Source organism: Bidens hawaiensis, unplaced genomic scaffold (genome assembly GCF_021521415.1).
Source record: "Bidens hawaiensis isolate Kalapana, Puna unplaced genomic scaffold, B.hawaiensis_p1.1 tig00014333_1, whole genome shotgun sequence".
Lineage (NCBI taxonomy): Eukaryota > Viridiplantae > Streptophyta > Magnoliopsida > Asterales > Asteraceae > Bidens > Bidens hawaiensis.
The window spans coordinates 133,257-148,790 of NW_027492231.1; the positions used below are offsets into that span (position 1 = coordinate 133,257).

The 15,534-nt window shown below is 39.7% G+C and overlaps 1 protein-coding gene across 1 annotated transcript; it reads left to right on the top strand.

Annotated features, from left to right (window-relative positions):
* Positions 1–12,383: 12,383 nt before the first annotated feature.
* Positions 12,384–14,840, top strand: LOC143546286 (F-box protein At5g07610-like). The gene is made up of 2 exons (XM_077037983.1): positions 12,384–12,764; positions 13,821–14,840. Exons 1-2 carry the CDS (start codon positions 12,401–12,403, stop codon positions 14,729–14,731), a joined length of 1,275 nt encoding a protein of 424 aa, XP_076894098.1. The 5' UTR covers positions 12,384–12,400; the 3' UTR covers positions 14,732–14,840.
* The last annotated feature ends 694 nt before the right edge of the window (positions 14,841–15,534 follow it).

Consider the following 15,534-nt stretch of genomic DNA (forward strand, 5'->3'; position numbering starts at 1 on the left):
CATACCTTATCAAAGAAGTTCTGGGAAAGGGCGCGTACCGGCTCGAAAGGCTCGATGGCACTTCCATCCCAAGAACATGGAATGGAGCTCAATTACGCAAATGTTATATGTAGATCAATTCCAAACTTGTAAAGAAAAGGCCTAGAGCCACTTCTAATGGAAATGATTCTCCTTTCACAATGTGTTAATAGCCTTACCTTTATACTTATGAACTTCCAACACTGATGTGCCGGTATTCACCGCATAAATAGGGGAAGAAGTAAGTCGTTACGTGTGGAAGGCGGCAAAACCCGCATAAACACAACGGTAAAAATTTCAAGTTTTAAGGAAAACCTACACGCAGGTCAGTTGTAAGTAAGGTTTAGCCATCCTTGTAAGTGTAAGTGACGGTCTTACCCGCACAATCACGAACAAGGAGGCAAAACTTCAACCTATCATCTACCACGTCCAAAGGTTAACTTATTCTGAACACTTAGAAACTTTCAAAGGAAAAGATGAGGAAAACTTCCACGTAGGTCAGATATAAGTAAAGTTAAGCCATCCTACTAAGTGTAAGTGACGGTCATACCCGCACAATCATGAAAGAGGAAGCGAAACAAACTTATAATTTGCCACGTTAAAAAGTTAACTTATCTAAGTACTAAAGAAATTGCTAAGTTAGATCAAAACATGCGTAAAATAAACAAGGCAAAGAACTAACACAATCTTTATTCCATCAAATTCAAATATTACAAAGATTGCTGGGTGCATACCCGCATACAAAAGAAGCTATACAAAAGCAAAAATCTACGCTAATGGTGGAAAGGGATCTTCAGAATCAAGCTTCAGGACCACTTCCACTTGGACCCGCTCCATCAGTAGAGCGTGATGGTTCAAGGAAAGCTTTAAGGATAGCTAGCCCATCATCAGCAGCAGCGACTTCGTTCACCTTCTCCACCACCGGATGCGGGAAGGCGGCATACTGGTTCACTGCTTGGTCATAAACAGCTTCAGTATCCACATCATACAAAGGGAAGTTGGAAGGCGGGATGCCTTTCTCAACGAACCCTAGACCAAGCAGGAAGCCGGCTTTTTCCCCATCCTCATGAGAAGCGTTGAGGGCTGCGCTCATAGAATCTTCATAAGACTTCTCTGAGAAGACCCGATGCACAACCTACAAAAAAAAATACAAGTATCAAAACCTTTTTTATTTACAAAGAAAAGCGTAAAGACATGAAAAGCTTACCTTAGACAACGCTTCTCGAAGAAGCCATTCCTTGGCAACCAGAGCTTCTTGGAGGGCGGCTTGAGCTTGGGTACAGGCGCGTTCGGCTTCACTTTTATTGAGGTTGGCAAGCAACACTTCCTTTGCAGCAGCCTCTTCGACGCCCTTTAGTTTCCGCTCAGTGTGGTCAAGCACGCCCCTCTGGTCCAGGATCTCTTGGAGCTTCTTCGCGTCCTCCATCGCCAAGGCATCATGAGCCTGTTGGAGCGCCTCTAATTTAGCTTTAAGTTCCTCATTCTCGAGGCGTAGAGGCTCAGCAACAGCTTCAGCCTTGGTGGCCCTTTCAGTTGCGTTCCTAGCAGTTTCCTTAGCCAGCCGAAGCTGTTCGTTAACAGCTTGGGCAGCCTTGGAACGAGCCTCGAGACGGGCCTGAACCTCAACTTCAAGGGCCTTGAACGCCTTCTCCTTCTCTGCAGCCGCGGCGGAGAGCCTTCTATTCTCCTCCCGGACAGCCCGCGCCTGAGCCACTTCTTGAATGCGAGCTGCTTTTAACTTGTCGTTTTCACGACAAAGCAGCTCGACGCGCGGCTGCATCCGGGCCAGGAGAACCCGAAGCTCATTGGTTAGCCTACCCTCCTGGTAGCTAGCCATGGCTTCCCCCAACGCACCACTGGGAGCTGCGTGACGAGCCCAATCCACGCACTCCACAGGGGTGCGAATGGTTGTTCCTCGGCGGATGTTCCATCGTGGAACATACACTTCATTGGAATCCGACACTGCAAAAAACAAAAAGCAGTTAGGAAAATATGATATATAAAAAAAATATATGTAATAATAGGCCAAGAGAACCCTACGCACCTGTAGGGTCAATAACAGGCCGATAGCTGCCAAACCCGTCACCTGAACCCAAGGGAAATCCGTCCAAGAGGTCAGGTAGATGGGAAGGAGGCAGAGGTTGGCGAGAAGCCCCATGCATACCTGAAGGATCGGCCGTCGAGGCCGATGACGGAGGAGGCATGGTGAAGTCCGCCGCGGTCGCCGCTGCGGAGTCCGCAGCAAAAGTAACCGCCGGCTCAGTGAAAGATGCGGTAAAAATGGCACTGACAGCCGGCGGTGATGTCGTCACAACTGGAACAGTTGGCTCAATGGAATGAGCAACTGAACCAGCGGAAGCAGGCGCAGCCGCCTGGGTCGTCGCCTCAGGTAGGCTGACCAAGCCTACCGTCACGGGCGGAGGGGTACTCCTCCCCGCTCCACCCTGGAATGCGTCAACATCCACGCCTGCACAAAGAAGATAAGTATTAATGATGGAAAACTATGAAGTTAAAGATAAAAGGAAGTTTGTACTTACGGGTTTTCTTGAGCCTAAAAGTACGGACAGTCGGGGACGAACCCGATGGAGCCGGCCTCTTTGCGCCGCTTACCGTCGTCGTCCGGGGCTCTCCGGAGGTGACAATCGTCGCAGCCTCCGGAGCAGTGGTCTTATCACCACCGGGGTTCCCCGCCACCTCCTCGCTCTCGGCCTCTGAGTCAGACCGAGGCACTGGATCGGCAGTGGAGGCCACCTTCTCCTTCCCCTTCCCGCCGGCAGCCTTCTTCTTCCGCACCAACGGAGGACCATCTGCGGATTCCTCATCAGAACATACGATTAGAGGAATTCCAGCAGAGGTTTCAACATTGAGGGGTCGAGGGTTGAATAGCGCCTTACCTGGCCGCCTGGCGCTCAGGATCTCGTGGCCTAGCGGGTAGACCTCCACGAACCGATCCGCCGTTTGTTCTAGGATGGGCAACTCGTTCTCGTCTAGAGCGCGAGTACCCATCCGAGCGGGACTGTCAGCCTCCCGCGGATACAGGAGCGACTGCAAGTCGTTCCCCTCTGAAATAAAAGAAAAGCAGTTAGAAGAGATTCTAAATCAACAAAAAGGAACAGAACATACCGTAAGGAACAGAGTTCGAACCGTATTCAAGGACGATTGGGATCTTTCGCGCATCCGCATCCTTCCACACCCGGCTCATCCCGAGCATTACCATCCCGGACTCCGCAAACCGGTAAACCGGAGATTGGACTCGGGATATCTTCGAGAACCATTCCGCCTCCTGGTAGTTGGAGGCGTGAAGGCTGGGAAGTGCTTGCCCATTCTTGAATTTCATGGCAAGGGGGATGGCGCGAGCGGAGATGTAGAAGAACTCTCGCTTCCACGAGCGAAGACTGCGCTCGGTTACGCAAATCTTCAAACCCTTAATCCGGGTTATCAGCGTATACCACCCCTGGATGCACCTCCAAGAGTAGAAGGTCATCAGGCGGTCGACATAGGGCTCAATGCCCAGAATCTGGCACACCCACTCGAAGTGGCGAATCTTCGCGATCGCCATCGGGTGCACCTCGGTCAGGTGCACACCGTGCCTCTCCAGGACACGGTACACAAACTTTGTCAATGGGAACATAAGATTCCCATAAACAAAGAATGCAGCATATACCCCGATCTTGCCTCTGGGGGCATCATACACCGTCTGATGGGGTTCAGGAAACTCAGGCTAGAGAGACTCGAGCATGAACTTCCTGACGATGTACTGATATAGATCGACAGGCAGAGCACACTGGCACTCGCCAGCAGTACTCTTGTCATCGGCAAACACCCCAGCCTCCTGGGCTGTAGATTCGAGATCACGAGAAGACATCTTGCAGATGAAAGAAAACGATTTCGAAAAAATGCTCGACTGAAAAGTTGAGTATTCACCGGAAATCGTTCTGAAGATGAAGAGAAAAGTGAAAGTGTGAATTACAAAGAACCCTCTCCCCCTTTATATACTAATCGCAATTAATGCGATGAATTTAATGCGGAGGAGAGAGAAATCGAAGGTGCAATGAAACTATGATACGTGGCAAAAAGCAAGCTGGCAACAACTGTTGAAAGGACGCGTACCATTAATTTCGCGGCCACGCGCTCGAAAAATCGGGCCCACGCGCCTGAAAAACCGTCTGGAATGACCAGGTACTGTCACGTCACCATAACTTCCTGCACGTCCAGACACAGTCAGAAGAAACCGTCGCACGACGTTTCAGAGGTTTGGACTGTTCTTATCCTTTCACCAACTCTTCGAATTTCAAAAAAATTCAAAAAGATTCAAAAGTAAGCTGGAAAATACCCCTTACCTTGGCAACCAAGTAACCATAAGACGGGTGCGGGTACAGTGTCAAGGCAAAACCCTTCACATACTTAGCACCCGCAGGGAATTGACGCCAGGAATACCTTGGAAGTAAAGTAACCGTAAGACGAGTGCGGGTACAGTGTCAAGGCAAAACCCTTCACATACTTAGCACTCTGCAGGGAATTCAAACCAAGAAGGATCTTCTGGGCCATGCTTGCGGAAACGGGAATAACATCCCCGCATGACGGGAACGTCGGGAACTATATTGTTTGAAACTCCAAGATGGAATTGGTGGTTTTAGCATAATTGATCAATATGTTGAAAACTACCAAAACCCCATGGAGAATCCACATAAGTGGGACTCAACGCTCCTGACTTGCGAGGAGGTTACAAACCTACCCGCTTCATACCCAAAGATCAAGCAGAAAAGTCGGGAATTTCTGCGTGACATCAGGAAAACCGCGGGAAGAATCCCCACGGAAAACCTAAAAACTAAAAACCATTTTCAAAACCCCTTGCTAGTCCAAAAGTTCACCTCACTTATTAATAATTCATGAGAAGAACATTGGACTGGGGGGACTTGAAGAGGTAGGTCCCAGCAGAGCCCAGTTGGACCCGCAAGACTCACCTTGAACAGGGACGTCTGCGCAACAACCAACTGCTCCCGCAGGACCCACCATGCTCAGAGAAAACCTTACGCGCAGTACGCCAGCTGTACCCGCAGGGAAAGCCTCCCAATGGTGAAGTACCCCGCCTGTTCCCGCAGTTGCGGATACAAGCCATCAGGGAAGGCTACCCGCACTAACAGCAAGGCTACACGCACAAGGCACTAGCTACTTCAGTAGTCACATGAAGGAATGAGCAAGGCGGGAATACTCCCGCCTAAATGAGCCAGTCCGTATGCTTCTGGAAGATCTTTTGTACTATACCTACTAAGGTATGGGCAGAACAGACGATCTGACCAGAACAGCCCATGAACCAATCACAGGGTGACAGCTCACCGACAACAGTACGAGGAGAAGCACCCTCTAGTACTGTTTGTCACTATTAGCCGCTGCCTACTCACCAACCCTTACTATAGGACGTGCGCAGCCTACAGCTGGTGGAATAGTGCATAGCCGGCAGTAAAGGAACAGTGTACAGCCGACCTTGTTACTGTCGGCCGTAGCCTATCCACCAACCAGCATGGCCGGTGCGTAGTCCACTGTTGGTAGAACAGGAATACTATTCAGCCGGCTGTACCTTCTAGGAAACCTACCTTCGGCTATACATACTCCAACACCTTGGAATGGTAAGGACATCATCTGATATCTCATCTTATCTAGCAATCTCTTAATATACACTTATATTCAGAGCAATCTAGTCTGATTCTCACGCCGGAGGGTGGTCACAAGGAGGAACCCCCCCTTCTCAGTGACGAGCTTACGGTGTCTGTTTTGCAGGTCATCTGAAGAACAATCTTCTCTGCTGAACCTCATCCTCGTGGGAAACATTACTTAACTCACAGATTATCCGTAATCTGCCCTGGGTCACTTAGTGTTTCTTCAAACACTACATAAAAAAGTTTCTTTAGGAGTTGTTAGACTTCGCGGTGAGACTCAAACCGCTCCATCGAAGTCAAAATCAAATTTTCCTTTTCACTTTGAAGTGATTCCCTACTTCAAAACAGCTCTTAAGGTGAAAGTGTTATCTATCAACCCTTCAAAACTTTTTCAGGTGCCCTCTTCCTAGAACTTACCATCGAAAGAACCAAAGCACAAGTCCTAGAATTTCCAAGCGGAACGAAGAACGGAAAATCATGGACGGTGATCATCTGAAATTGTGGAGATGAAAACCGGTGTGTTCTATAAGTTCAATGGAAAATCTGATGGCTCTTAGCGATTTTAATGTTGCGAGGCGATAGATGTAAGTTCGCAAAAACATATATAACGTTCCAACAATTTAATACCTAATAATCATTGATCAGTTTTTCTAGGGTTCAAGGTAGTAGGAAACAATGATGGTGCTTGTAGATATGTAGTGACAGTAGTTATCCGATAAAGAGGTTGATATAGCTCGATGGTTATATTGGAAGTGATGGCTAGGCGGTACTACAATTTAAATACCTAATTGCAACGTCCGATGACATTGGCGATGATGGCTAGGGTTTCTATCGGATTCCGACAATTTTTTTTGAGTTTTTGATGAGTTTAGGAGCGGGTTTCATGATTTTTATGAATGATGCGGTTAGGAGCGGTTTGAAACGGCTTCAAAGGTTTCTAAAAACCGCTCATGACATTACAAGGCCTTTTGTACATTAATGTCATGTCTCTCAAATCACCAATGCATTTTGGGCTTAGCTAGTGTGAAGCAAATGAACACTCCACAGTTAAGCGTCCTTAGGTGAGAGTAGTATCAAGATGAGTAATTTCCTAAAATAATTATTAATTAATAGGTAGCAAATCACACCCAAGGTTCAAACATGCAATCATTCGGCCCTTTCACGTTAACAAATAGCTATTAATTGACAAATATGGTTTCTAGGAATTCCTAATCATAGCCATAAACAATTGTAAAACATACGCAGCTGCTAACCAGAGTTTCCTTCACAATATTATTCAATTAAGGACAATGTATGCTTTATTAAACTAAGAACAATCAACAAATCCTATTATAACAAGTATTACTGCAATTGTCAAACTAAACAACCAGATTGAAATAAACCTACACCGATTGTTTACTCAACAATACTAAGCATCAAGAAGATAGATTATCAAGTAACAATTAGTTAGACTTCAATAATAACCTGAAAGAAACTGAAATCATTCAATACTCTACACTCGAGAATGACTCGGGATGAACTAGTCGATCATGGTTGTGGTTAGATCATCAAGAAATGGTTGGAAAAGGTTCTTGGGCTCCCGGAGTCGCCCTTGTTCGTCTCCCCAGGTGGCGATTCTTTTTCTAATTCATCCTGACGGCCTTTTAACTTAAAATCTTAATTTTATTCCGAGTTTTAGGGTGCTTGAGATTCGCAAGCAAGATCCCATGTGGTCCTCGACTTGTTTTTTTCTAATTCTTCCTGACTAAGCCTTGCTTGAGGAGTGTAATCTAGTATCCATGAGGTCCGTGGTGTGTATTTTTTAATTCTTTTTTAAAGTTGCCCCACAACTAGGGGTGTAAAATTAACTATAGGGAAAATTTTTAAAATATCATTTCCGTAGAAAGAGAATCCAATTATGTCCCTCAAATTCACATTTTCATCTTTATCCATGTGTTATCCATTCGACGACACCGTGTTTGATAATCGAGTCGACGGGTTACTTATCCAATCTGATCATGTCATGTGGCCAAAACACGTCATCTACTCATCCCTAACATGTTTCGAAACAAATCAATTCATCCCCGACATGTTTTGAATCAAATCACGTCATCCTCGTCATGTTTCGAATCAAATCTCGTCATCCCCGAATTTGTTTCGAAACATGCTGGAGACGCCGGGATTTGTTTCGAAACATGTCGGAGACAACATGTTTCGGCCGCGTGGCATGATATGATTGGATCACAAAAATGTCGGCTTGAACTTCAAACACGAAGGCGTCGACGGGTTTGTGTTAGACAAAGATAGATTTAAAACTTGAGGGATAAAATGGAATTTCTCTCCAAGGAGAGGACATTCCGGGACAAAAATGGAATTTCTCTCCATCTCATCCCATATCTCTAAATCTAAAATTACAATAAAAAACATTATATTTTTTCTCTTTTTTTTCAATTAAATAATATTATTTTATACTTTTATCATTATCATTTTTCTTTCCTTCACTCACGGCAATTTAAAAATATATTAAAAAATTATAGGACATGAATAATTACTTTTCAAATACAAAGAAGAATCGTTGTATTTCTCTCTAATCCACTCATACCCTAAACTACTCCATACATTATAAAAAGTCTATCCACGTGTTTTGATGGATTGAATGTGAATGCTCAAGGTTGGTGTTCTTGTTTTTTGAAATATTCTTTTTCTAGGCGTGAGGGGCTGTTTGACGTTTGGAAGTGATAAGATTATCTCAAGAAAGGGGGACCAAGGTTGTAATGATACTGAAATATGTTTTGACTAAACCGAATATTTTGGTCAAGTAAAATTTCGCATTTCGGCCGCCACTTGTACACATTGTACACTTCGTCTCGTCAAAAGTCCTGTTTATTTTTTGTCACTGCTTAGTGCTTATTTCTGATTAAAAAACTATAAACAAATATTATAAAATCATTGTTAACACCATCACTCCTTTTTCTAAATTAAACTATTAGAAGATTTTTTTAACTAATATATGAAAAACATAAACTGAAAGGTTATTGTATTATTATAGAAATATATTCTATCAAGGACCGTCTAACAAACTGTTTGACTGAAAAATGCTTTAACCGGCTGGTTAGTTTGAATCCAATTGAAAGATGTTTAACTAGACCGCTGCGACCCATAGACGTTCCCACTTCCCAGCCCGGCTAGTCCAGTCCAGGTTTAAAATCAAGTGACAAGTCAAGTCAAAATACAAGGAAATCACATTTAACAAAGTTTTTATGATTTTTGCTTTCATGTATTAAGTATCTAGTGCTTACGTACGCTAGCTTGCACACAACCTGGCCAAAGATTGGTGCCTAGGATTCAAGTGGACGGGAGTGGACCTTGGCCATTTAATACCATATCAATGCATGCACATGCGATGTACTCTCAATCAAATTAACTACAACTATAGCCAATGCATTGAGGAAGGTTGTTTTTTTAAAATCGAAATGTTGATAAAAATCACTTTGCTACGATGTTTGAAAATCATGGTAAAGTGAACATCATTGTAAAAGTACACCTTAAGAAACAAGAAAGCTAACCCCGAAAAAAAAGAGAGAATGAAAATAAAAATAAAAAGCAAATTTAATAATAAAAAAAGATATTCTTAAAACTTAGCATAAAAAGAAATGGGAGACATATAAGTGGAAAAAGAAAATTAGAAATATAGAGAAAACAAAGTTTAAAAAAATTAAAATAAAAAAATAAAATAGAAAAGAAAAGAAAAAGAAAGGGTTGGGGCTAAAACATTTATATATTTTAATATATACTATATAATTCAAATTTGATATTAAAATAATAATTTGATATAGAAAAGTAAATTTCTTTAATGTTAATATGTTTAGCGAAGAAAGATTTGAACTTGAGACCCTTTGAATACCATTTATATAACTTACCACTAGGCCTTCTTATGCTAGTTATATTTATATAGAACAATAAAAAAAATGTGCAGGTTCCATTCTTAATACTCAGGTAAAAAATGATCTATTTATAAACGTTGTTGAGCTCATATGGTAAGTCACATCATGTATTATGTCTAAGATTCTGAAAATGTACATAGCAAGCACATATAAAAGAATTTTATTTATCTATAAATGTAGTTTACAAACATGGTAAGGCACTTAGGCACATCATGTATTATTTGTAAGATTATGACAATATAACATCAAAATGACTTGTTAAATTTTATAATCTATTGTGCTTTTATGTAATCAAAACCAAGTCACTAACAAATGAAAAGCCAATTAAGTCAGGCTAAAGTTTCCTTGGTACTTAAAAACAATTTACATGACCATTTGGACAATATCCACCTAGCCCTTGTGAAACGACTTGATACATTTATCATTATCATTTTTTTTTCATTCACTCACAATTACTTTTAAAATATATTAAATATTAAAATGTTATATGGTGTGAACAGTAACCTTTCAAATATATAGAAAAATCACTGCATTTTCTAAAATATAAAAAATTTTCACTCACAACACCTTAAATCACTCTCAAGATTATAAACACATCACTCACATAAAATAGGTGAAAATCTTTACTCTTTTAGAGTCCACAAATGCGAATACAATAGCAAAAACTATAACCACAAAAACAAGCCATGTTGTTGTTGGAAGTAATTTCAGACTCTAAGTCATAAGTCGGTGAACTTGAGGGACCAAGGATGACAAGTCGGTCATAGTTGGTTATATTTCCTAATTACAATACGTTTCCTAATTGTATTGTAATTATAATTGGTAATGTCATGGCTAGCAAGTTAGGTTAGTCTATATAAACCAAGTTATGGTTAGACATTATAGAAGTGTGGTGTGAGATGCAACCAAGTTAGGGTTCATCTAAGACGCACACACGAGATGTAACCGAGTTAGGGTTCATCTAGATGCAACCGAGTTAGGGTTCATCAAGAGTCAAACCGAGTTAGGGTTTGAGATATTATAATAAGTTTTTGAGTTAGATTTTCTGATTAATAAACAAAGGTTATTTGTTTAAATTCGTGTGTTAATTATCGATCCGGAACTTGAGTTGTGAAATAAAAGAGTAATGATTTGATCCAAAACTTGAGATTTGAGTTTGACTGTGGCCGGCCCAACAAACTTGTACGTGGGGCCACGGAGCACAAGAAGTGCAACTAGACACGGGTTGGGTTATAAGTCAAAACATACCAAACTTTAATGGATCAAATAATCAAATACATACCCACAAAGGATGTATAGTGTATACCTAATGCATTGGAATGTTGGATAATAAGATTTGTCATACAAATAAAATACTAATTCCTAGTAACTACAACTTTTAAAAATCAGTGAACTTACAAGTTTAGATATGTTTTACTCCTCTACTCTTAAGAAGAATTTGACTAAAATTTAGGAGGTAAAGTCAGGGGTAGTAGTCAAGAAGTTTTTCCCCTAATGTTATCAAGATGATAAAACTTTATCTTTTCAATTCATAAAGTTTCAGACTCCATAATTATATAAAATGTGTAATTTAAAAATATGATTAAAGAATGTGTGAGTTGCCGTATCTTACTATACTAATAAAAGAAAATGTTGAAGCTTATGTGTCAAGCCTACATTACTTCTAATTCATAATCTCCAATCTCATTCATTCTAGCTATCCATGGGTCATGGGTCAAAATCATTTTGTCAAGTGGGTTATAACATAGTGTGGATTTTATTAATTATTGAATTAAATATCATTTTCATACCTGAGGTTTGACAAACTACGCAACTTTAGTATTTTTTTTAATTTCTGGCAAATTAACACATGACGTTTCCATTTAAATATGTTATTTTAGTACTTTTCGTTAACCCATTTGTTTTTCCCATTAAATTTAATTTAAACTAAGTTATAAGTATTTTGAGAATCACAACTGAAATAACAGACCTTATTTATTTTTATCATTTGAAAAATACCGTGTAATACACGGGTTCAAAAGCTAGTTTAGAAAATAAAGAACAATTGAAGGTAGTCAATAGATAAATACGACAAAAGAATATAGAAATTCATACTAAACCAAATTGAGTCTAATTTTCGTTTTTTAGGTGGTACAGAGACAGTGCAGACTCGATTTTCTAATTAAATCATGAATTGATTATCCGAGTCTAATTGATATGTATACAAAAGAAGTCTATGCAGAACACTATACACTACGAGAACACGAAGAACAAGACAAACTATTCGTTTTATAAAAATGTAACAATAAAAAAAAATGTTATCAAGTAAAGTAATCTCTCATTAATCTCGAAAATATATTAACAAATACTTTGATTATTTGTTTATGTATAGAACATACACATATGTAGAAAATGATACAAAACTAAACATACATGAACAAAACTTTTACACCTTCGATTTTGATCACAAAACTTTCACCACAACAAATTGAAACGGAACGGGCTTTCATCGCATCCCATCTAAACACACTGTAACTTTCTAACATATAATGCATATGACACGCCCCATCATACCACCACAACGAACGAGTACAAATACTTATTATTATTATTAATTAAGTAATTAAACAAAAAAAATAATAATAATAATTAAACAATTTCATTTCATCTACTAGTAAGAAAAAAAATAAGGCTTTTTTCACCCTACGAGTGCCTTACTCGACACAAACCCGGATTCCAGTTGTTGGTCTAAATTATCATCACCGCCGTGATCTCAATTACATAGTCACCGGAACTCAATCCAACACCCATCAGACACCAACAATGAAAACCAACATCAAACAATATCTCAAATCCCAAAACCCCACATCAAATAAACACCCAATATTATTATCCTCAACCGATTTAGCTTCGCACGACGACGTATTAACCGAAATCCTCCTCCGATTACCCATCCGATCACTCCTCCGGTCAAAATGCGTCTCCAAACACTGGCGTTCCTTGATTTCAGACCACCGGTTTGCACTTATTCGAAACCCTAACCCTAACCCACCTCGCGGGTTGTTCGTACAGAGAATTGGGAATGTGGGTAACCCGGAATATGAGTTCGTGCCGTTTGATCGTGGGAATTGTAATTGTAAACCGCCGTTCAAGAAGTTGGAGTTTGATGGAGATGAGTCTACTTCGGGTATGTATGATTTGTTGTTTTAGTTTGTGTGAATTGGTTTGTGGGATTGGAAATGGAATTGAATGTATTGGTAACATGTTAGGGATGTGTGCAGGTCGGTTTTGGGTTGAAATTGAACCGATAATTGGAACTTCGGTTTTTGAATTTCTGAAAACTGTTAGGTTTTTCTGTTTTTCGGTTTGGGTTTAGTTTAGTTTGCTTTCGGGTTTTCTATTTGTGGTTGGAACATTTTGGGCTGAAACCGAACCAAGAATGGAAAGTTGGGTTTTTGAAGTCTTGAAAACTGTTGGGTTCAGTTTCTTGGTTTGGGTTCAGTTCGGTTTCGGTTTTGAACATTTTGGGCTGAAATTGAACCAAACATTTAAAGTTAGGTTTTTGAATTTTTGAAAACTGTTCGGTTCAGTTTTTCGGTTTGGGTTTAGTTCGGTTTTTCCTTTTGATCTTGAACATCTTGGGCCGTCAATTTTTTGGAACAAAGTAATGATTTTACTATGAATCATTTTGTAAATTAATAACTAATTGACTACCGCATATTTGGGCTAAAATATTTGAGTTAGATATTTATTACATTCATATAAATTATTTAAAATAAAGAATGAAAAATCTATAAATTCAGTTTAGTTTGGTTTTGGGCTGAAATCAAACCAACAATCAACTGTTTTTTTTTTATTTTTGTAAACTGTTCGGTTCAGGTTTCGGTTTGGGTTCATTTCGGTTTTGGTTTTCCTTTGAACTTGGAACATTTTGGGCCGAAAATTCCTGTTTTGGCTCAAAATAATGATTTTGATCTTAAGTCATTTTGTAAATTAATAATTAATTGAATATTATACATTTGGGATAAAATACTTGAGTTAGATAATTCAGCTAAATTACTTAAAAAGTTGTAAAATCTATAAATTCAGTTGAGCTTTTTTTTTTTAAACCAAAACTGATCCGTAAATTCGGTTTTGACAAAAACATATAACCAAACTGTCGGTCATAGGGTTGAGTGATCGAACTCGAAGCATTTAAATAACTGCTACAATAACTTTGTTTTGTTTATTGTGTCTGCTTCAGGTATAATTGTGCTGCATTCTTCGAATGGTTTAATGCTTTGTTATAGTTTACATGAACAGTTTTGTAAGATTACAAAGTCAATTGAATACAATGCTGCATATTATGTTTACAATCCAACAATCAATCAAGTTGTCACCCTTCTGAGACCTAATTTTCAAAGGCGACCGCGTGGTATGACGTTAGTATTTGATCCTTTAAAATCGTGCCATTATAAAGTTATATGCGTTGGAGGACATTACTGGATTGATGATCTTTACGCCATGGAGATTTACTCGTCGGAAACAGGAAGATGGAAGATGTCTGGAAAACCTTTTGGTAATCAGATTGATACCGAGTTTACAGGTGGTGTTTATTGGAATGATGCGGTTCATTGGATCAACAAGAAAGGGTTTATTTTTTACCTGAAGGTTAATGAAGATCGGGTTGATAGAGTTTCGACACCTGTAGTGCGTGATGGTTGGAATGTTAAGCAGCATTGTTATCCTCTGGTTGAATCTCGTGATTGTTTGTTGTTTATCGACATATTTCCTCCAAATTTGAAGCTTGATGTTCATGAAATGCATAGGGACTATTCGGGGTGGTCTGTGAAGTACCATGTTGATCTTAATCAGGTAATGACCAGGTTCCCGGAAATAGATAGAATTGCTCTGGCTTTAGGTCATTTCAGGGTCGTGCAGCCATTTGTGATGCATTGTTTTGTTGAGGGAGAAAGAGAAGAAGACTCGTTTTTGGTGGTGGAAATACCTGGGAAGGCTATAAAGTACAATATTGGTTTGAAGACTTTTGAGGAGCTTTGTGATCTTGAGTTATCTAAACCGTTAAGGTTGTCTGTTGCGAATGACGGGTTTTCAAAACTGGGTCGGTGGCCAGGTGCTTTTTTGTTCTTCGAGTCGCTTTCTAAAGTTTCATGAGAATGTTGTACTTACTTACCTTTTGTTTTTGTGGGATACTTGTTTGATATGTGTCTGGTTAAAGTGATAAAAACGTAAACATATAGTTTTTTAATCTAGCTTATTCGCCCTTGATATCTTATGTTGAAACTTGGGTATGTGAGGTTATCTAGATAGTTAATGGTTGAAGTTTTTCATGGAATGTTGGCATGCATGTTTGATGTGGATGCTAATGTGTTTAAAGGAGAATGGAGTTTGATTCATGGTTAAATAGCATTGCTAGGGATAAAATTATATATCGTTATATATCATATAATTTTAATGTCGTAAACAGGTACCATATCAGTTCATGGATGACATGATACCATCCTTGTACTTTATAACGGATACTTTTTGTTGTGAAGTAATCTTTTACCCGGCCTCGTCCTTGGATGACACTACCCTGATGTGTCGGTTTTCATGATTTGTCTACAAGCAACGTAAGTAGGTCCATGTGAGCGGTCCCAAATGTACTCTGCTGATTCAAGTTTTCCTGCTCATAAAAGCTTTGATGTATACATATGTTGGTGCTAGGTAGATTGTGAATCTGAGTTTGTATGTTTTGTATCTTAATGTTAAACAAATTAAATGAATACAAATATTGTTAAATGATTCTCCTTAGAATCTGGTTGAATTATTAACATTATCAATAACCTTCATTAACAAAACTGACTCATATTCCACATGCAATCCATTCAGCTAATCATACTTTGTATTATTTAGTCATATTCTCCATCACCTAGTAGACACTTAAAAACAATCTGGCCCATAACCATCTTTGCCAG